The sequence below is a fragment of the Malus domestica genome, chromosome 12, assembly GCF_042453785.1.
Source record: "Malus domestica chromosome 12, GDT2T_hap1".
NCBI lineage: Eukaryota > Viridiplantae > Streptophyta > Magnoliopsida > Rosales > Rosaceae > Malus > Malus domestica.
In genome coordinates this window covers 31,204,996-31,226,804 of record NC_091672.1, presented here as the reverse complement: position 1 = coordinate 31,226,804, position 21,809 = coordinate 31,204,996, and the positions used below count along the sequence as shown (strand labels likewise).

The following is a 21,809-nucleotide window of genomic DNA, read 5'->3' as shown; positions in this document are numbered from 1 at the left end:
TGCCTCTTCGATTTTTGAGAAAGCAATCATGCTGGGGGTATGACTCTCGAGATTCGGAGAGCAGTGTCTCTTCGATTTTTGAGGAAGTAATCATGTTGGGAGTCTGGCTCTCGAGATTCGGAGGGCGGTGCCTCTTCGATTTTGGAGCAAGCAATCTTGTTGGGAGTGTTGTCTCGAATGTGAGTAAAGGTTTGGCATGTTTGCTAGTCTACCTTGCCATGAAGCACAAAGGTTGACACACAGGGACTTTCCAATTATCCAGCAATGGTACTGTTCCTTTACCCTCTCTTCGATTTTGAGAAAGTAGTCATGTTGGGAGTCTGGCTCTCGAGATTCGGAGGACGGTGCCTCTTCGATTTTGGAGCAAGCAATCTTATTGGGAGTGTTTTCTCGAATGTGAGTAAAGGTTGGGCATGTTTGCTAGTCTACCTTGCCACGAAGCACAGAGGTTGACACACAGGGACTTTCCAATTATCCAGCAGTGGTACTGTTCCTTTACAGTTGTGGGTAATAATATGGTAGCTAGACCTTCAAAATTTATGTGTCTAAACTTTTGTTAGTGCTGTTTCTTTGCTATTCTTTTACCTTTCTTGGTCAGAGCGATGTAGTGGGAGCTGCAAGCTTCACGTGCTCAACTTTGGCAGAGAACTTTGGCAAAGTTATTTGTGGTACCCATGAGCTATTGTTGCGTGTGGGAAGTGGGTGATTGAACAGTAAGATTCATGTGCTTTCTACTTCACCAGAAGTCTTCGACAGAATGCCCATAATTTCTGCAAAGCTGAGTGTGCGTGTGACAGGTGCTGACAAGGCTAGAAAAGTAGGTGCCTCTTCGATTTCTGAGATCGGCCCTCGTGGTCTCTGAGCAGCCCAGCTTTTGAGAAAGCGAGCGCCTCTTCGATTGATTCGGAGAACGATGCCTCATCGATTTTTGAGAAAGCAATCATGCTGGAGGTCTGGCTCTCGAGATTCGGGGAGCAGTGTCTCTTCGATTTTTGAGAAAGTAATCATGTTGGGAGTCTGGCTCTCGAGATTCGGAGGGCGGTGCCTCTTCGATTTTGGAGCAAGCAATCTTGTTGGGAGTGTTTTCTCGAATGTGAGTAAAGGTTTGGCATGTTTGCTAGTCTACCTTGCCACGAAGCACAGAGGTTGACACACAGGGACTTTCCAATTATCCAGCAATGGTACTGTTCCTTTACCCTCTCTTCGATTTTTAAGAAAGTAGTCATGTTGGGAGTCTGGCTCTCGAGATTCGGAGGACGGTGCCTCTTCGATTTTGGAGCAAGCAATCTTATTGGGAGTGTTTTCTCGAATGTGAGTAAAGGTTGGGCATGTTTGCTAGTCTACCTTGCCACGAAGCACAGAGGTTGACACACAGGGACTTTCTAATTATCCAGCAGTGGTACTGTTCCTTTACCCTTGTGGGTAATAATATGGTAGCTAGACCTTCAAAATTTATGGGTCTAAACTTTGTTAGTGCTGTTTCTTTGCTATTCTTTTACCCTTCTTGGTCAGAGCGATGTAGTGGGAGCTGCAAGCTTCACGTGCTCAACTTTGGCAGAGAACTTTGGCAAAGTTATCTGTGGTACCCATGAGCTATTGTTGCGTGTGAGAAGTGGGTGATTGAACAGTAAGATTCATGTGTTTTCTAATTCCCCAGAAGTCTTTGACAGAATGCCCATAATTTCCGCAAAACTGAGTGTGCGTGTGACAGGTGCTGACAAGGCTGGAAAAGGCTGGAAAAGTAGGTGCCTCTTCGATTTCTGAGATCGGCCCTCGTGGTCTCTGGGGAGCCCAGCTTTTGAGAAAGCGAGCGCCTCTTCGATTTTTGAGATCGGCCTTCGTGGTCTTTGAGCAGCCCAACTTTTGAGAAAGCAAACGCCTCTTCGATTTCTGAGATCAACCCTCGTGATCTCTAAGCAGCCCAGCTTTTGAGAAAGCAAACGCCTCTTCGATTTCTGAGCAGGCGCCTCTTCGATTTCTGAAGCTTCGTCGAGTGCAGATTTTTATAGGGGCTGGCATTAAGTTCCAAAGCACACTTGAATCTCCACCAGTAGAAGCTTCATTCTTGCACTTCTAAGATCTTGATTTGTCCGACCTCTTCTCTCTTCAACACCTTTGAAAATGTCTGGCCCCTCCGACCGTCGTTTTGACTTGAACCTTGTTGAAGAGGCAGCCCCGCCTTCTCCAGACAACATATGGCGCCCATCCTTCGTCTCCCCTACTGGTCCTCTTACCGTTGGGGATTCCGTGATGAAGAATGATATGACCGCTGCGGTGGTGGCCAGGAACCTTCTCACTCCCAAAGATAACAGACTACTTTCCAAACGGTCTGATGAGTTAGCTGTTAAGGATTCGCTGGCTCTCAGTGTTCAGTGTGCAGGTTCTGTGTCTAATATGGCCCAACGCCTATTTGCTCGAACCCGCCAAGTTGAATCATTGGCGGCTGAAGTGATGAGTCTCAAACAGGAGATTAGAGGGCTCAAGCATGAGAATAAACAGTTGCACCGGCTCGCACATGACTATGCTACAAACATGAAGAGGAAGCTTGACCAGATGAAGGAAACTGATGGTCAGGTTTTACTTGATCATCAGAGATTTGTGGGTTTGTTCCAAAGGCATTTATTGCCTTCGTCTTCTGGGGCTGTACCGCGTAATGAAGCTCCAAATGATCAACCTCTGATGCCTCCTCCTTCTAGGGTTCTGTCCAGTACTGAGGCTCCAAATGATCCCCCTCCGGTGCCTTCTCTTTCTGGGGCTCTACCGACTGCTGAGACTTCTCCTAAGCAACCTTTGTGAAGGCTCCCTCTTGTGTGCTTATTTTGACTCATGTATATGTACATATTTGTAGCTTATCGGGGATATCAATAAATAAGCTTTCCTTCATTTCAACGTATTGTGTTAAATACACCAAAGCCTTCTTCGCTAAGTTCTTTGAATTTTCTTTTGTTAAAGCTTGTATGTTGAAGCTTTCTGAGTGGAGCATGTAGGTTGGGGTAGTGTTCCCTTAATTTCCCGAGTGAGGAAAACTTCTCGGTTGGAGACTTGGAATTGAAGAGTTAAGACTGAAAATGCTCCTAACAATTTCTTTCCATGTCCTTCTTGCTCATTAAGCATAATTCTATGCTCATTCACATTATGCACAACCAGTGGCGGAGCCAGGAATCTTACCACAAGGGGTCGTAGTGTAAAAGTCCAGAAAAAAAATTTAGGATGGAAATGTTAAAGTTAATGCTTTACTTAAACTGATTATGTGTAAAAGGGTTGATTGTTGCCTTTATCAGTCGACCCATTCTATTTATCAGTCGACCCATTCTATTTATCAGTCGATTATCAGTCGACCCATTCTATTTATCAGTCAACCCATTCTATTTATCAGTCGACCCATTCTATTTATCAGTCGACCCAATTACTTCAGTCGGCTTATGTATTGAACTAATTCTGTGTAAAAGGGCTGACTGTTGCCTTTATCAGTCGACCCATTCTATTTATCAGTCGACCCATTCTATTTATCGACCCATTCTATTTATCAGTCGACCCATTTTATTTATCAGTCGACCTAGAGTAAATTCAATCGATCTAAAGTAACTCCTAAATACATGCAGAATCATTTTGTTACTCAATGCATAATCAGTTTGTTACTTCATGCAGAATCAGTTTGTTACTCAATGCAGAATCAATTTGTTACTTCATGCAGAATCAGTTTGTTACTCAATGCAAAATCAGTTTGTTACTATTATATACTATATCAAATTTTATTAAAAAAAAGTATATAAAATATTTGATTTGGGACAAGGGCATTTTAGTAATCATACTGGTTTATATTCCGATTCTGCTGAATTAGTAAACAGCTTTATGAAATTGTATTCCGATTCCAGACAGTTTTAGTAAACAATTTCAACAAGAATCTGATTCTGATTCCACCTCATTTCAATTCCTCCTCAATCAAATTCCTCCTCAATCCGATTCCTCTCAATTTGATTACGGATTAGTAAACGCGCTATAATAGTGGCCAATACATGCAACTTCAACAAATACAAGTACATAAGATCTCCATAATTTAGAAAATCCTAGTTAACATTAGTTAACATTAGCCAAAATAGATCTCTATAATTTACAAAATGGCTAGTTAACATAAGCCAAAATACTAGTGCAAAGCTAAGTTATAAGTCATAACATAAGATTGTATGATTAATAAAATACATCCATGTTAACGTTAATAAAATACATCCATGTTAACATTAGCCAAAATCCTCATCCGCTTGCGTTGTCGCTTAAAAGCCTTTGGACGAACACTTTCTTGAGTTCCGGTTTGATTGCCCTGAACACTCCCACATTTTTTGGTTTATCCAAAATAAGAGACAATGCATCAATTTGATCCATAGGAGAGAGACCCATTTCTTCAAGTTCATTAGCTATGTCAGTATGATCTGCAGTACCTTGAACTAAAGCTTCAGTTACCATTTGCATCCTCTTCCCACTTTCAACATAAAAATCTTTCAGTCCACTGATAATTGCCTCGGTTCCATCACTTGAACTTCCCACAGCTCTTTTCCTCTTTCTTTGGCTATTTTCAGATGGGGTGCTTTGTTGGCTTTGTTGGTTCATTGAAGAAACAAAATTTTCACCTCCAATATCACTTTCACCAACATGATCATGACTTTGTTCCTCCACCATTTGAGCAGGGGTTTCGGCTACATTACCCGTAGCCCGATCTTTTCCAAATATATATGCAAATCTATCAAACAGTGGAAAAGGTTTGCTTCTCCATCCATCGGCTTCTTTATTTCTCTAAGATTATATCAACATAGCAAAACTAAAATTTAGCATGCGTAACAAATATAGGAGCAAGAATATACACTGCACACACACACTGCATACACACACACACTGCACACACACACACACTGCATACACACTGCACACACACTCACACTCACTGCACACACACACACACTGCATACACACACTCACTGCACACACACACACACACTGCACACACACACTCACTGCACACACACACACACACTGCACACACACACTGCACACACTCACACTCACTGCACACACACACACACTGCATACACACACACACTGCACACACACACACACTGCACACATACTGCATACACACACACTGAATGTACGACATTCAAGATTCCCCAAGTTTAACACAACAACAACTCCCGTCTCACAAAATTCAGGAATGCTAATGAGTCTTATTTCCATGTATACCAACAAAAGTCCCTGTTACATACATAGAAGGTGAAAGCACATGCCCAGAAAACTTAACACTTCCACTGGACATCATAATTAAGCTTTAGACAAAAGAAGTAAGCATGAAACAAGGCAACTATATCAAAAGAAGTAAACTCCATCAATATGTTGTCCTAGTCTTAAGTATATTGCTTTATGTGAAAATATGTAACCGAAACTCCATCAATAGAATCAGCAGGGGTCTCAACAATAGCACAATATTTTTAGAGCAAAGGCTTTGGATTCATTTAGTTGTAAACTTATTCAATAGAATCTATTCCTTTTTAATTTGCATATTTATAATTCCTTTCTATTTCCTAACAAGATCAAAAGGCACAAACAAAAGCTTACCCTATGCGAACACAAGAGTACCGATCATTAGCTTGTTCTAGGTCACTTCACAACAAGTCAACACTGAGATTGTCCAATATAGGGAAAGTTTCTAAATAGTTGTTAACCTTTATTGTATTTATCTTTTATATGTCGACCTTTCTAGTATGTCTGATAACAAGAAACAATTAACCTTAGGAAGTCAAGAGACGAAATGCTCAAAAGCGCTGTTTCCTCTTTAAATCAAATTCGAATCAAACTGTTTAAAAGAAAATGAGATCAACCGTTAACATTGAATCATTCTCACTAAGTTGGTTTTAAGTAAGCATCTGAAGAATGCATATACTTAAAGACAGAAATCTGAGTTCAAATGCCTAGAGGTGTTGAAAACCAAGATCAGACATGAATGGCCAACCATTTCACACCCACTCACTCATCTCACACTCACTCACGAATTTTAGACACATAACGAAACAAGACAAGAGCTCCAACCTCAACATAGCATACCAATTCCTACTTACAGTACCAATAAGGAAGCCTCTACATGCATGGTACCAGTAAAAAATGGACCGCCAATCCAACACAATAAAATAACAAAATGAGGTGTGAACGAACAAGTAAAAGCCACAAGTGTTAGATACAATACATAGTCACAATCACAACTAGACTATTTCTAACAAGTTACAAAGGAAAATTTCCTCTTTCACAATCAAAGCTCAAAAAGGCGCTACACCTAGAAATGATGATTCTACTTAATAGAAAACTATAATCATGTTGTAACTAATGGCTGCATCCCTGAGGATCTGGCAAACCTAGTAACACCACCACTTTGAAGAAATTAGATAACGAAATACCTCATAGAAGTAAATCCTCACCACCAAATATATATATATATATATATATAGTTGTGTTCGTTGAGAGAACAAGCATCGGTAAGGACCTACACGATACTTGGTACTTCTCTTGTGCCACAAGTACATACTATATGGTGAAAGGAAGGGATGCTGATACTGTGCTCAAAACCATAAAATTGAAGAAAAAAAACTAAAATTATCCACAAAAATTGACAATCTTTCTAATCAAAATTCAAAATTATTTCTGAACAACAAGGATAACACCATTTTCTCGCAAACATCAACCGAACAACTAAGTTAACCCTGTGACCCTATGGGACCAGATGAAACTAATGCAATGGCAATGGTAAAAGCATCATATTGTATCACGATTATACAAAGCTACAACAAAACTGCAATCCCAGTGGACATTAAAAATGACTGATGCACTCACAGCTATCAACTACTATATCATCTCAAACTAGACTGTCCAAATAGGCAAGGGGGCTAGAGAATTCACTTAATATATGGAAAATAATGGTAGATCAAAAGATCGAACATTGAAATCATAACTGATTTTGATTTCTTCAAATTATAAGAAGGTATATCATAAATAAAAGGATTATACGAGGAATCAATCAGAACCCATTAATAATGTCATAGATTTTGAACCCAAAACAACAAAATCGATCAGAACCCAATAATAATTTCACAATCTACAAAACAAAATCATAGAAATAGGTCGTCGGATTTGGAATTTACCAGATGAGGACGAGCAGGACGAGGGAGTAGGACGAGCGAGGAGGATCAGCGAGGAGGAGGACCAACGAGAAAGACGACCAAGAATGAGGAACGAGCAACGCTCTCAAAGAAGGGCTTAGCAATCCCGTGAGAATTGGGGTTCTCGCTAAGAACTTTTAGCGAAGGGGTTAGTCGGAGCGAGTACCGGCTAATCCCATTAAACTTAATTCCCGTGCGAAACAAACACTGGACTATAGTCCAGTCCAGTCCAGTGAAACTTAGTGAGCCCAAACAAACACACCCTAAAGGTCTTACGAGTTAAAATTGACCAGTTGTGGAACGGTACAAACTAAACGCAAAACTGTTAGTCTTATTCAAATTTTTTATACTCCATTTGTAGATCTCTTAATAAATATCGGATCTGCATGTGTTGATGAGTCACATATCTATAGTATAAAAAAATTTGGTAAGTGCAGTATTGCTCAACTAAACATAACAAAATGGACACTGCTCGGCCTTTTTCCGTTAGTATAAAAAATTTGGTAAGTGTAACATTGCTCAACTAAACATAACAAAAATGGATACTGCTCGGCTTTTTCCATTTTTAATATAAGAAGTCGTTCCTCCTTAAGAGTTTTAAATGCCTAAATGGACGATGTTCTTTAGGAATTGTTGGTTTGAGAGTGATTTTTTACTCTCTTATTTTTGCATATTGAACTTCCCTTTTCCTTTCGTTCTTGGATTGGATGTAACATTAAACTTGAAAATATAATTAAGCAGAAGAGGTTAGAAGAACAAAAGGAAGTACGAAAATTAATTACCAAAAGGAAGTAACAAAATTGTTTTTTTTAAGAGTAATAAGAACCTAAATCTAAAGGACCTTTATAACAAGTGGATATATTAACTCTGTAAAAAATAAACAAAAGATACATTATTGCACTTTATTTTTTGTAAGAGTAAACTATTAGATACATTGTGACACGCCCCGACCCTGATATTCCCCGAATACCAGGACCGACACGTGCTGGCCGACACCCGGGGATGACGAAAGCCATTAATTGATACAAAAGCTAAGAATAAGAAATAAATAAGGGTTAGAAATTTGAAATACAAGGAATTAATAATTTAGGAACGTGCTCAGAGCATACAACTAAACCTAATCACTAAAAAGAATTAAGATAAAATTTAATGAATAGAGGAGTGGGTCCTACATCGAGAGGATCCGAAAATGCTGCTGCGAAAGTGCCTTGACGCCGGGATTAGGTGCCTTGATTCTAAGTCCTGAATGGGAGCGCAAAACAAAGGTGAGTGAACCAAGTTTATATATATAATAATAATAAAACAGTTATCAACATACTAACCCTCAAAGTTTATATAATGAAAACTACTAGCATAATAAGTGATGGATTTAAATCAAAATCCTAGCATGCCAAAATATCTCAAAAGCCATATCGCGGAAACTCATCGCGGAAATCAAAATAGTAAACGCATCATAAATCGTTTCGTAAGCGTGGTGTGCTGCTAGTAAGATCACCGAATAAATATAACTCTCCGCCCAATGCCTGCACCTAAGTCTCTGCGCCCGTAGCCAGAGATAACTATCACCCGGCTCAATGCCTCTTCATGTCCCTCAGCCCGTAGCTAGGGATTATTTCTCACGGCCTAAATGCCAACACCAAATCCTCGCCCCAGGCGGCATAGTGTCTACTAGGTACGCACAAATAGTTACGCATCTCATAAATAACCACTTCATAGCATAGGTTACCGATCATCGTCTACACTATAAAGAGGGGTTCAAAAGCATGTTCTAGCATCCTATCGTCATCTATCAGATAGTCTACCAGTTCATGATTTTTATAGAAAATATGATATATATATATATTAAAATCTAGCTCAATATAAGCTAACAATTATTTCCTCACAAAAAACACGAGACGAAAATCAATATATTAAATCAACATGCTTCACATATATCACTTCATAAATTCGTAGGCATGCTAATCATTTATGCAATTAAATTATAAAATCATGTAATTTTTAGAAGGGGTCCACTCACAGTACTTAGTTGCCAAAAGCTGCGCCACTAGCGAAGACGGAAGCGTCACAATATTTGCCCCTAAGCACATTAAAGAGTTCAATAAATAAAACTATATAATAGAAATTGAATTTGAGAAAACGGACATTGGAAACGGATTCAGAACGTTAAATTACCCTAAGAAGGGTCCCGAACGAAAACCCGAAAAGTCAACCCTAAAGTCAACGTTGACCGGGGGTCAACGGTTAAATTAGGTCTAACGGGTTTTAAGCTTGAAATCCGGATTAGGGTTTAGGTTTAAATAAAATAGGGGATTTGGGATTGGATGGGTTTAGGGTTTTAAAGGATTTTAGGAACCTAGGGTTTTGGGTTAAAATGATTTTAGGATGAAAAGGGGTGGTTTGGGCTTAAGCCCAAACTCACACACAACACACACACACACACTCACACACTACACAAAATCACAAAGGCCTTAAGGCCTAAAAAAAAATATAAAGGAAAACAGGGCTTTAAGCCCCTTTTAAAAGCCACCGGCCCAAGGCCCTTTTGGGTTTTAAAAACAATTAACAAAAAAAAGAAAAATCAAATGGGCTGGGGTACTGGGTTAGGACAACACGGGCCTAAGGCCCGAGGGAGAGGGAAATGGGAAAGGCCGGATGGCCTGGTGCCGAGGAAGAAGAAGGCCGGAAATTCGGCCGGAAAACCACCTCACTTTAAACGATCATAACTTTGTCACTACTCAACGAAATCAAGCGAGACAAAAACGAAAGTTGTAGCCCTTGAAGAGACGAAGAGAATGATACCTCACACGGCGTCTAACTCGCCGTGGTTTGGCCGTAAAATGCCTCGAAATCCGTCGGACTCGCCGGAAACTGGGTAAGATTCAAATGAGTATAACTTCTTCAATACTCAACGAAATTGAGTGAAACAAAAAGGAAAGTTGTACTACTCGACGAGACGAAGAGATTGATACCTTACACGCCGGCCAACTCGCCGTGGTTTGGCCGGAAATGGCCTCGAAAGGGGCGGTGCTCGCCGGAGCTTACTCCGTGCCGTCGAACTCGCAGGGCAGGGTCCGGGGTTCGTTGCGAGCCTCTCTTCGATGGTGACTCGGTCCTAGTGAGTCCAGGGGAAGAGAGAGATGCGAGAGGTTGAGGGAGAGAGGTACGGGAGAGCTGAGAGGGAGAGAGCTAAGGGAGAGTTACGGGGGAGAGAGACGAAGAAGAAGGAAAAGAGAGATGGGAGGCTGGGGACAGAAATCAGGGGTGGGTCCCCCTTGGCTCACCAATTAAGGCTTTAAAACAATTTTTAATTAACAAATGGGGTTGGGGTGTTTCACATTGTTGATTGTAAAAATCAAACAATAGTTACATAATTAACCGTGTTGTTTTCTCCCTCAAAGAGTTGATCATTTATTTTATTAAGTATCAAATTGAACTGAGTAATTGAAATCACCTATGAAACTCAAATGTCGCACCGTGCAAATCTACTTTCTACAAAATTGGAATTATACTCAATTTTCTTGACAAAAATACTTACGTTAAGTAGAACTTCATTGGTTTTGCAACTCATAAATATATAGTGGGTGTTGACAAAAAATCGTTGCATACAAAATTAAAAAAAAAATTATTAAGAAGGGGAGGGAGGGAAGGGATATAAATCATTACTAAATTTTTGAAAAGGAAAGAGTTTCAAAGACGCATAGATAAAACGCAACACTATAAATCTGCTCTTATTTACTAAGGTACTAGGCTAAACAGGTTTGTTTGATAAGTGTTTTTAAAACAATGAGAGTGTTTAAAAAAAAAAAATTGAAACTAATCTTTAGTAAAAATACAAGTCAACCATGAAAAAGAACTTGAAGTGCTTCCGATAAGAAGCATTGGAGGAATTGCTTCAAATGTTTTTGGAATCCAAAAATATTTTTTTTCTAAAAACACTTGCAATCGTTTTCAAGTACTGACCATCTCCAAAGGAGATGTAAAAAATGCCACATAGACATATAACAGTAACAAATGACGTAACATTTACTTTAACTGAAATGTCAAGGATGACATGGAAAAGAAGACTAAGCTGAGATGGACAAGAAGATGTCAAATTTGAATAAATTTGATTTTTACTATTTCTAAAGGCATTCCATTTGTCTTACCTTAAATCTTAATATATTTAAATATTATTTTATTATTTTTAAACCAATAACAACCTAATTTTAATTATTTTTGTTTAGAAAATTGTCAAACAAACAAATCAGCCTTCAAATTTAAATTTAAAATTTCGAATTTAACATCTTCTTTAAAAATGCTCTTATCAAAGAGCAAAAATAAAACTTCATCCAGAGTATCCAAAGTTTAAAAAAAATGTGTCGGTTACACGTGCGAGCGCAAGTGACGAGCATACGCAAAATCACAGGTGGCCAATGGCCACGAGAGACGGAGAAAGCCACAGTCCGACATCTCGAAATCTAAGAGGTCCTCTTCCTTCTCTCCATCTTCCCTGCAGTCTCTGCAATCCCGGACAAATCACGTTGGACCATTTCTTCTCTGCTATTAATTTTCTAGAGAGAGAAAAAGATATAGAGAGAGAGTGATTTCAAATTTTCTATGCACAAATATCCATGTTCATACGAATGAGTGAATGAGAACTCCGCCTTCACTGCTATCTCTCACCATTGACTCAGCTCTCCTCAACCTCCCCAGCATATCCGATCTCTCTCCTCTCCCTGACCACATCCTCCTCGATCTCTTTCTGGTACTCTCTCTCGTCCTTTATTTCTTCCTTCATCTTTTCAGCTTTACATGACCAATTTGTAATTTGGTGTTCTTGTTCTTGATTTTACCGCGAAAGTAACTTCCTTTGGGGTCTCAAATGGATTGCTTTTTGGTTTTGGGGAAATGGGAAGGCTTGATTTGGTGAGATCCGAATTGGGTTTGTCTTAGTTTTTGAAATTTGATGTTAATCGATGTCGGTTGGATGAATTGCTGATATGCATGAATGATGTTAGGGTTTTCTACGTCTTTTGGAATTCAGGGTTGTTTCGTAATAGCATATGTATGTTGTCATCCTGCAAACATTTCCTGAATTATTCCTTTTAAAGATTTCGTTCTCGCAATTTATCTGTCTAACCTTGGTAATGTTGAAGATGACTAGCTTCCTGAATCTTGGAGTGCTACCTGTATGTCATTTAAATGTGATGACTTTGCCAATGTTTATATTCGATCTGTTCATCGTGTGGCTTTGTTGTTGTTGTTGTTGTTGTTCATCGTGTGGCTTCACATGTTCAATCATGGGACTAATGTGGACTGACTATGATCAAGATTTTTGTGTTTCCATCAATATTTTGTAAAAGATTGCTCTCATTGATCACTTGGACATTGTCCATTTAGCAGAGTGAAAATAACAACATCCCCGCCCTCGGACCCCAAAACGATCCCTCTCCCCGTTGTGAAAGATCAGCAAGTTTTTTCTGTATTTGTTTCATTGTGAAACGTTGTGCATGATGAGAATTATGGATTGGAATTTCAAATTTAGCGGAGCTTGACAAATAGCGTTCGATTCTAATAAGTGAAAACTAGAACAGCATTTTTTTATTGTCTGATGATGTAGTCGTTTTTTCCTTCTTGCTTTCTATGCTGCTGTATGGGTTTGAGACATTTGTTGACTTTGTAAGCACACCTTTTTCATTTTGCATTTCTAAGGTCTCTATATGCTCCTTATGCTTTCGTTTTCATGTATGATTATGCTTTTGGTACATGGAATTAGTAACATTCAGTTTAATGGCAGAAAACTTTGAGAGCTGGAAAGCTAAATGAGAAAGTGTTGAATCTGTTTGTAGCCACTGGCAAGGATGAAGTCCTTTCATTAATCCAATCACTTAATATTCGGCAGACCCTCACCCCTGTGCTTCCTACCAGTAAGTTTTGTTTGAAAATTTCCGGTGTCCTTCCTTTCCTGTAACCTTTGAACCATTTTTGCAGGCTTCCCTTCTGACCTTCAATAATATCTCTTGCAGGGTGCTCTGAAAAGTTTTGAGATTGGGCGTTATTGTGTGAGCACAGTATATAACATTTTGAAGACAGAGATCAACTAATTAAAGAAAGCACGTGCAAGTTTCCTGGTTTGTTCTCACAACTCCTGTTTGAAGATGTCTGATTCAAGCATCAACCCTAGTGAGGTTGACATCGTGATTGCCGCAATCAACTCCGACCTGACACCATTCTTGAATGAATGGAGACCAATATTCTCCCCGTTCCATCTGATTATTGTCAAAGACCCTGATATGGATGGGGAGCTCCATGTTCCAGAAGGATTTAACGTGGATGTCTTTACCAAGTCTGACATAAACCAGATGGTGGGCTCTTCCCATTCCATTCTCTTCTCTGGTTACTCCTGCAGATATTTTGGGTATCTAGTCTCAAGGAAAAAATATATTATCTCAATTGATGATGACTGCGTCCCGGCTAAGAACAACAATGGTCATATAGTAGATGTAGTGGCACAGCATATTGCCAATCTCAAAGCTCCAGCTACCCCGTTCTTTTTTAACACACTCTATGATCCATACCAGAAGGGAGCAGATTTTGTTCGTGGTTACCCATTTAGCCTGAGGAGTGGGGTTACATGTGCACTATCATGTGGACTGTGGCTCAATTTGGCAGACTATGATGCACCAACACAGGCCCTCAAGCCAGAGCAGAGGAATTCTCGATATGTGGATGCTGTAATGACTGTTCCGGTGAGATCCTTAATGCCTGTAAGTGGAATCAACATTGCGTTTGACCGTGAGGTGGTGGGACCAGCCTTGTTTCCAGCTTTGAGGTTGTCGGCAGAAGGAAAGATCAGGTGGGAGACAGTGGAAGATATATGGTCCGGAATGTGTGTGAAGGTCATATGCGATCACCTGGGAATTGGCGTAAAAACTGGGATACCTTATGTATGGAGAAAGGAAAGAGGCGATGCCATTGAAAGCTTGAAGAAAGAGTGGGAGGGTGTGAAGCTGATGGAGGAAGTGGTTCCTTTCTTTCAGTCAGTGAGGTTACCACGATCAGCCGTGACAGCAGAAGACTGTGTTGTCGACATGGCAAAGGCGGTGAAGGAGCAGTTGGGAAAGGTAGATCCTATGTTTGTTCGTGCAGGTGATGCCATGGCAGATTGGGTGAAGCTCTGGAAGTCGGTGGGATCCAGCACACCGGGAGTTTAATGGCTAAATTTTGATTCAGCCTCTTCTGTTTTTGTTCCTTCTTTTTTCAGTACTGATTTTTCTAAGCTTCTAATGTTGAACTCCCTTGTAACTAACTGATGTTGAAATTATGTGGGTGGAAATAATTGATACCTTGTTTGTTGTCTTCATAAAGACGGTTTATATGATTTGGTCTTTTATGTTTTTCTAATTACTATATTTTTATAGAACCGATTAATCTATACTAAATTAATCTAAGCTACAGGGAATAAGATTCGTACTTAGGTACAAATAGAGAAAACGTTGCTCAAGCTAACTTGACCTTTACAAGAGAAAATGTTGCTCTAGTTAACTTGACTAAGCTCAAGTTGGCGTGATTTTTTAATTACCTAAAGTGATTCTCGCGCATCTTTTACTTCTCTTGCACACTTGTTTATTTTGAATTTTTGGATTGAATAAATCAAAGGAGAATCAAGAGATAAAAATAAACAAGGTGTGCAAAGAGAAGGGCATACGAAAATCATGCGAAAATCATTTCACACGAGAACTGTTCGAAAACATGTACCAGAGTTAAAGGTAATGACCTAAGGGGAGGGGAAACTATTACAATTTAAGGGAGGAAGAGAGTTTCGAACTTGGAACGCATAGGTGGATTATTCATTATTCCTCGTAGCTCTGCTGTGACTGCTGCCTTCATAGTTGGCCTTTCTTCACCTCTCATCCTTGAGCACTTGAGTGCAACGTTAGCAACTTCCATCAGCTGCTTGACATTTCTGTGTTAATGGCGACTTGATCATCGAGAATGTCGAGCAAACGATCCTCATTCATATGAGAAACAAAATACATTGCCAGATTTCTTTCACACTTCGGCCTTGAAAAACAAATGACCTGCTTACCAGTTAGCAGCTCCACCAAAACGAATCCAAAACTATAAACGTCACTCTTTTCTGTTAGATGGCTACTCTGAGAGTATTCCGGATCCAAATATCCAATTGTTCTCTCGTACTAACGTAGTTAACTGACTCTCATCGATGGGAATAAGCCTCAAAGTTCCAAAGTCGGAGATTTTTGCCGTGTAATCCTCATCCAACAATATATTCGAATTTGCAGTCTTCACATCTCTGTGTATGATAGGTATGAAAGTTTCCGAGTGTAAGTACGAAAGAGCTCCTGAAATCTTTATCACAACTTTAAGACGTGTTTACCACGAAAGAACTGAGGAAGAATCTCCTTGCTTCCGATCATGAATGTGGCTGTAAAGAGTCCCGTTCGTGATGGACTCGTAAACAAGTAAGGGCACTTCCGTCTCCAAACAACAGCCTAAAAGCTTAGTGAAAGATGTTCTTATCGAACTAAGCTACAAGCCTTTCTAGCTTAGGGTTTAGGGCAAAATATTATTAGCTATAAGGCATTTGGCCCTGTGTAGTAATAAGTCATGTCTAAGAACAGTGCCTACTATTTTTACTAATTAATTAACAATTTAGCAATGAGAAGAAGCGATTGTCCTCAACTAATTATAGTCCTCAGACTAATTTAGTGACAACACTAATGAATCCCATTTCTTCCTGACTGGGTCGTCCTATTGACCGTTAAAGATCAATTTTCTAGCCAACCATTTGCGGAAAATACTCCTCCATGCATTTGCATGCATGCACATCCACACCATCTCACTTCTCTTGCTTCTTTATATACTCGGCTTCCTGCAGCCTCTTACAAATTCAATACAAGAATTAAGAAGAAAATCAACATTAATTAAGAATCGAAAACAGCTATGGCAAGCTTAACTAGTCTGTTTACCACCCTCTCCAAATCCAGCCATGTCGGAGCAGCAATTGCAAGGAACGCCACTTCAACTCCTAGGATTTTTTTGGCTACAGCCCCTAGACGACGTATTCAAGTGAGTTTGAAATATATCATTAAACATGTTCGATTTTATGGTTGTATTTTTTTGTTTTGTTTACACAAGCGATACTGAAGGAGGGGGAATTGAACTCGGGGCCTCGAATGTTCTTAACCAGAGAGCTACGAGCCTTTTCTATTTTATGGTTGTATTAATTTAGTGGAATTGATAACATTATATGTATTGAAGAACATGTATATTTAATTAATTGGTTCATGATCGCAGGCAAGTTCACAGCAAGATGCACCTGCAGTAGAGAATGAAGCTAGGAATGCTGCTGAAAATGTAAAAAACAAGACTTACTCTACCGCGGAGCATATGAATAACCACAAGTTTCTCGGGTTTTTATAGTAATTGACGATTCTTTGTGTGAATGCAGGTTTCGCAGACAACCAAAGACATGGCCGGCAAGGTGTCTGCAACCGCACAAGATGTGTCTGAGAAAGCAAAGCAGACAGCACAAGATGCTTGGAGCCAAGCCAAGGGCACCGCCCAGAAGGCGACAGACACCGTGATGGGCAAGGCCGAAGAATCCAAGGAGTTCGTCAAAGAAAATGCTGAGCAGGTCAAGAAAAGCATGAATACCAAGAAAGAGACCATATAATGCGTCCCGTCCATGTCCATATTTCATTTAACCCTCCTTTTCAAAATTGTGTTATATAAGTATTTCCCATTTCAAATGTATCCACTATTGGAGAAAAACTTACCTACACTACTGGGATGCACGGTGTTCTAGATCAATAACATGACGGCACATGTTTTAGCCTCGTAATTGATCTGAAACACTGCCACCGTAGCTTCCAGTTTCACTTAAGTCCTCCCATTGTTGAGATATTTGTTCCTTTTTTGTTTTGTTTTTTGTTTTTGTTAAATTGGGGTATTGTTCCTTACACTGCAAGAAAGTGTTTGGTCTTTCTCTCTTGTATCAAATGTAAAGGAAATTCAAGTGTCAATAAATCCTTCCCCATTATCCGTACAAATAGTTCAAAAGCTGTTAATTGTTTTGAGTTTTTTTCACCTCAATTTCTGAATAATTTAGATTCATGAGCGGCCACAGCAGAATATTATAAGAAACCCTTGGCACAAGCTCAAGCTGAGAAGGCATTACAGGTTGCTGTAACCATTCACTAGAACTGAAAGCAATCGAATTTTTGCAAATGCGTGCCTTATAGAAACGATTAAGCACAAGGAGCAAAGGATGTCAAGCCAAAATGCATCAAAGGATGCCGAAGTAAAGTATGATCAATTCCAATTTCTTTGTAAAGTGTGATATTTATCATCAGCCAGTATATCTCATTCTCTCCCACAGAAGGAAACATGTTCTGCAGGAGCAGCAAGTTCAAGCTTCACCTACCTTGACCTTTCTTTGCAGGGAAATTCTAACCAAACACTAAACGGGTTATCTATGAGGTATTGCAGGAAACTAGGAATTCGAAATTCTAATTAACAAACATAAAGGGGAAAGGGAAATCCTAAATCAACAAGGAAGATCAAATGTCACCTGATCCTAGTCTATCTGAAGCTGCTCCATTGTAGTAAATACCAAGTTAAGTTTGAAGGGAGACACAGCAGGAATATGCTTAGCAGCACTCGAATCAACCTGAGGATTTCGAACACAAAAATTATATACCAGAAAGCGATCAGAACTCTGCCAAAAATCAAACCCTAACCTGAAAAACCAAACGCAGAGAGTGCAAGTAGCAGCCAAAGCAACAAAGGGGAAATCCTAACTCAACCAGGAAAATTCAAACCAAAACATAAACGAATTATCTGTTAGTGTGTAAATTGTGATCTGGCAGTTGTATTTCTAGCTCAAATGCTAGGATGATTAACTAAATTGTGTGTATGCTTTCTTATCAAGTCTCATAGGTCTTAAACAAGTGAGTGTACTGTTGGATAGTGGCCATGTTGGATAGTGGCCAAATTAGTGGCCTGGCCAACTTGGCATCGCTATTAAACAAAACAAAAGAATGAAAGACAAAATGATGAGGGAACATTATGATGAGAAGACATCATGATTATGTTTCCTTGTTTTGTGGCTTTTTCAAAGCCATAATTATTGGTTTTTTTTTTTCAAGGCCATAATTATTGGCTTTTTCAAGGCCGAAGAATCCAAGGAGTTCGTCAAAGAAAATGCTGAGCAGGTCAAGAAAAGCATGAATACCAAGAAAGAGACCATATAATGCGTCCTGTCCATGTCCATATTTCATTTAACCCTCCTTTTCAAAATTGTGTTATATATGTATTTCCCATTTCAAATGTATCCACTATTGGAGAAAAACTTACCTACACTACTGGGATGCATAGTGTTCTAGATCAATAACATGACGGCACATGTTTTAGCCTCGTAATTGATCTGGAACACTGCCACCGTAGCTTCCCGTTTCACTTAAGTCCTCCCATTGTTGAGATATTTGTTCCTTTTTTATTTTGTTTTTGTTAAATTGGGGTATTGTTCCTTACACTGCAAGAAAGTGTTCGGTCTTTCTCTCTTGTATCAAATGTAAAGGAAATTCAAGTGTCAATAAATCCTTCCCCATATTATCTGTACAAATAGTTCAAAAGCTGTTAATTGTTTTGAGTTTTTTTCATCTCAATTTCTCAATAATTTAGATTCATGAGCGGCGGCCACAGCAGAATATTATAAGAAACCCTTGGCACAAGCTCAAGCTGAGAAGGCATTAGAGGTTGCTGTAACCATTTACTAGAACTGAAAGCAGTCGAATTTTCGCAAATGCGTGCCTTACAGAAACGAGGAAGCACAAAAGAGCAAAGGATGTCGAGCCAAAATGCATGCCGAAGTAAAGTATGATCCATTCCAATTTCTTTGTAAAGTGCAATATTTATCATCAGCCAGTATATCTCCTTCCCTCCCACAGAAGGAACAATGTTCTGCAGGAGCAGCCAGTTCAAGCTTCACCTACCTTGACCTTTCTTTGCAAGGAAATTCTAACCAAACACTAAACGGGTTATCTATGAAGTATTGCAGGAAACTAGGAATTCGAAATTCTAATTAACAAACATAAAAGGGAAAGGGAAATCCTAAATCAACGAGGAAAATCAAATGTCACCTGATCCTAGTCTATCTGAAGCTGCTCCATTGTAGTAAGTACTAAGTTGAGTTCGAAGGGAGACACCAACAGTTGGAATATGCTTAGCAGCACTCAAATCAACCCGAGGATTTTGGACACAAAAATTATATACCAGAAAGCAATCAGAACTCTGCCAAAGATCAAACCCTAACCTGAAAAACCAAACGCAGAGAGTGCAAGTAGCAGCCAAAGCAACAAAGGGGAAATCCTAACTCAACCAGGAAAATTCGAACCAAAACATAAACGAATTATCTACCCAGAATTAAACAAAACAAGGCATCCTAAATCGTCCAGGAAAATTTTTAAGTAACAAAGAAACATAAAACGAAGGTATATCCTAATTTATCCAGGAAAATCAAACCAAATATATGCTGGAGTTCCGACAACATGAGGAGTCCCAACTACATGAGGATAAATGTGTCGAATAACATTTGATTTGTCTTCAGTTAATCTCAAAACAGAACAAGTACATTGATTTGTTATTACGAACAAGTATTCTATTATTGCAAGTGAAACACTGACATGCTTTTGATGGAGAAGGTGAGAAAAGGGAGGAGATGAGGGATCCTGGGAGTAATATCAGTCGCATTACTTGATTTGCTCTTCTTCTTCCCAACTAATAATGGTGCTTCCAAGACGACTGCGCTTCTGGAAGGCGAGCACCGAGGAGCGTTACTGGTAATGAGCTCAACTTCAACCAGATGCTAACACAGCAAACTCATAACACCGTGGAGCTGAACAAAGGCATTGTCCGAGTCACTTTTTCAAATCCCAGAGGAGATGTCATTGGAATTGAATACAAGGGAATAGACAACTTGCTCGAAATCAAAAACCTCCCAAGCAATAGAGGTTATTGGGATCTTGTATGGAAAAATGGCTTGGACAGACTACAAGGAACAACATTTAAGATTGTTACATTGACGGCAGACCAAATAGAGATTTCTTTTAATAAAACTTATGATGATTCCCTCGGTGATTGGACGCTACCCTTAAATGTTTAGAAAGGAGGCCAGAATTGCACATAGATCAGACAAGACTTGCTTTGAAACTTCGAGAAGAAAAATTTCAATTCATGGCTGTATCAGACGACATACAAAGATTCATGCCAACAGCCGAAGATCGCGACAGAGACCACGTTCAGACCCTTGCCTTTAACTAATCCAAGAAATCCCGAGCTTAATGGAGAGGTGGATGACAAATACCAATACTCCAGCAACGTCAAAGACATTAAGGTTCACGGTTGGATTAGCACTGACGATGCTATAGGGCTTTGGATGATCACACCTAGTACTGAGTTTCGTTCAGCGGGGCCGTTCAAGCAGGAACTTACCTCTCATGTCGGACCAACTACCCTTACTGTGTTTCTTAGTAGTCACTACCTCGGGAAAGATGTTGGATTGACCTTTGCAGAAGGTGAGGCATGGAAGAAGGTTTTCGGGCCCCTTTTTGTGTATCTTAACTCAGATGTTCGAAGCTCGAATGCGTCCTTCTCTCTGTGGGAAAATGCAAAAGAACAGATGTATGAAGAAGTAAAGAGTTGGCTATACAATTTCACTCAGTCTGAAGACTTTCCTAGTTCCGACGGACGTGGCTCAGTTTCTGGTCAATTACTAATACGGGATTCGCACATCAACGAGAGCCTAGTCTCAGCAAGTTATGCTTATGTGGGATTGGCTGCACGCGGATACGCGGGATCATGGCAAACGGAAGAATTGGGGTTACTCGGAAAATTCATTCAAATCTTTGATTTCATGAAGGATTGGGGTTACTCGGAAGAATTGGGCAAAGTTCTTCAATATATTTTGAAGTTTTTTTTAAATATTAGTTCTCTTTAAAAATCAATTTTTTAAAGCGAACTTTAACGAAAAGTCACTGGTACTGTTCACTTTAACGAAAAATCATATTTTTATACTAAAAAGTCAATCTTGGTACTATTCACTTTACCCTTTATTTTGTCCTTATCATTAAAACTCAAAGTTTTCAAGTCTTTTTCATTAGTTTTTCTTTTTTTAAATGATAAAAAATCTCTCAAAATCCCTTCAAATCTTTGATTTCATGAAGGATTGGGGTTACTAGGGAGAATTGGGCAAAGTTCTTCAATTTATTTTGAAGTTTTTTTTTAAATATTATTTCTCTTTAAAAACAATTTTTTAAATGATAAAAAATCTCTCAAAAATCCATTCAAATATTTGATTTCATGAAGGATTGGGGTTACTCGGGAGAATTGGGCAAAGTTCTTCAATTTATTTTGAAGTTTTTTTAAAATATTATTTCTCTTTAAAAAACAATTTTTTTAAATGATAAAATTCTCTCAAAATCCATTCAAATCTTTGATTTCATGAAGGATTGGGGTTACTTAGGAGAATTGGGCAAAGTTCTTCAATTTATTTTGAATTTTTAAAAAATATTATTTCTCTTTAAAAAACAATTTTTTAAATGATAAAAAATC

The 21,809-nt window shown here is 39.1% G+C and overlaps 3 protein-coding genes and 2 long non-coding RNA genes across 5 annotated transcripts; 4 read left to right on the top strand and 1 right to left on the bottom strand.

Moving 5' to 3' along the window:
• Positions 1 to 8,073: 8,073 nt before the first annotated feature.
• On the bottom strand, positions 8,074 to 10,457 carry LOC114820176 (uncharacterized). Its single transcript, XR_003767570.2, has 4 exons — positions 10,166 to 10,457; positions 9,996 to 10,064; positions 9,214 to 9,273; positions 8,074 to 8,438 (listed from the first exon to the last, which is right to left on the bottom strand). It is a non-coding gene; the product is annotated as an uncharacterized lncRNA (long non-coding RNA).
• A 1,341-nt stretch (positions 10,458 to 11,798) lies between these two features.
• On the top strand, positions 11,799 to 13,059 carry LOC103430519 (uncharacterized). The gene is made up of 2 exons (XR_011574146.1): positions 11,799 to 11,940; positions 12,962 to 13,059. It is a non-coding gene; the product is annotated as an uncharacterized lncRNA (long non-coding RNA).
• Positions 13,060 to 13,201: 142 nt separating this feature from the next.
• Positions 13,202 to 14,551, top strand: LOC139187467 (probable UDP-arabinopyranose mutase 5). The gene has a single exon (XM_070809941.1). It carries the CDS (start codon positions 13,334 to 13,336, stop codon positions 14,387 to 14,389), a length of 1,056 nt encoding a protein of 351 aa, XP_070666042.1. The 5' UTR covers positions 13,202 to 13,333; the 3' UTR covers positions 14,390 to 14,551.
• A 1,525-nt stretch (positions 14,552 to 16,076) lies between these two features.
• LOC103414023 (uncharacterized protein At4g13230-like) lies at positions 16,077 to 17,160 on the top strand. Its single transcript, XM_008352447.3, has 3 exons — positions 16,077 to 16,265; positions 16,494 to 16,553; positions 16,648 to 17,160. The coding sequence occupies exons 1-3, from the start codon at positions 16,140 to 16,142 to the stop codon at positions 16,870 to 16,872; spliced, it is 411 nt and encodes a 136-aa protein (XP_008350669.2). The 5' UTR covers positions 16,077 to 16,139; the 3' UTR covers positions 16,873 to 17,160.
• A 2,901-nt stretch (positions 17,161 to 20,061) lies between these two features.
• LOC103423689 (uncharacterized) lies at positions 20,062 to 21,195 on the top strand. The gene is made up of 2 exons (XM_029089946.2): positions 20,062 to 20,355; positions 20,446 to 21,195. Exons 1-2 carry the CDS (start codon positions 20,062 to 20,064, stop codon positions 21,193 to 21,195), a joined length of 1,044 nt encoding a protein of 347 aa, XP_028945779.2.
• The last annotated feature ends 614 nt before the right edge of the window (positions 21,196 to 21,809 follow it).

Coding starts and splice junctions, on each gene's coding strand:
- LOC139187467 (XM_070809941.1), top strand. CDS start 13,334: ATGTCTGATTCAAGCATCAACCCTAGTGAGGTTGACATCGTGATTGCC.
- LOC103414023 (XM_008352447.3), top strand. CDS start 16,140: ATGGCAAGCTTAACTAGTCTGTTTACCACCCTCTCCAAATCCAGCCAT. Junction 16,266..16,493: donor CCCCTAGACGACGTATTCAA/GTGAGTTTGAAA, acceptor TCATGATCGCAG/GCAAGTTCACAGCAAGATGC. Junction 16,554..16,647: donor CTAGGAATGCTGCTGAAAAT/GTAAAAAACAAG, acceptor GTGTGAATGCAG/GTTTCGCAGACAACCAAAGA.
- LOC103423689 (XM_029089946.2), top strand. CDS start 20,062: ATGCTAACACAGCAAACTCATAACACCGTGGAGCTGAACAAAGGCATT. Junction 20,356..20,445: donor ATTGGACGCTACCCTTAAAT/GTTTAGAAAGGA, acceptor TGGCTGTATCAG/ACGACATACAAAGATTCATG.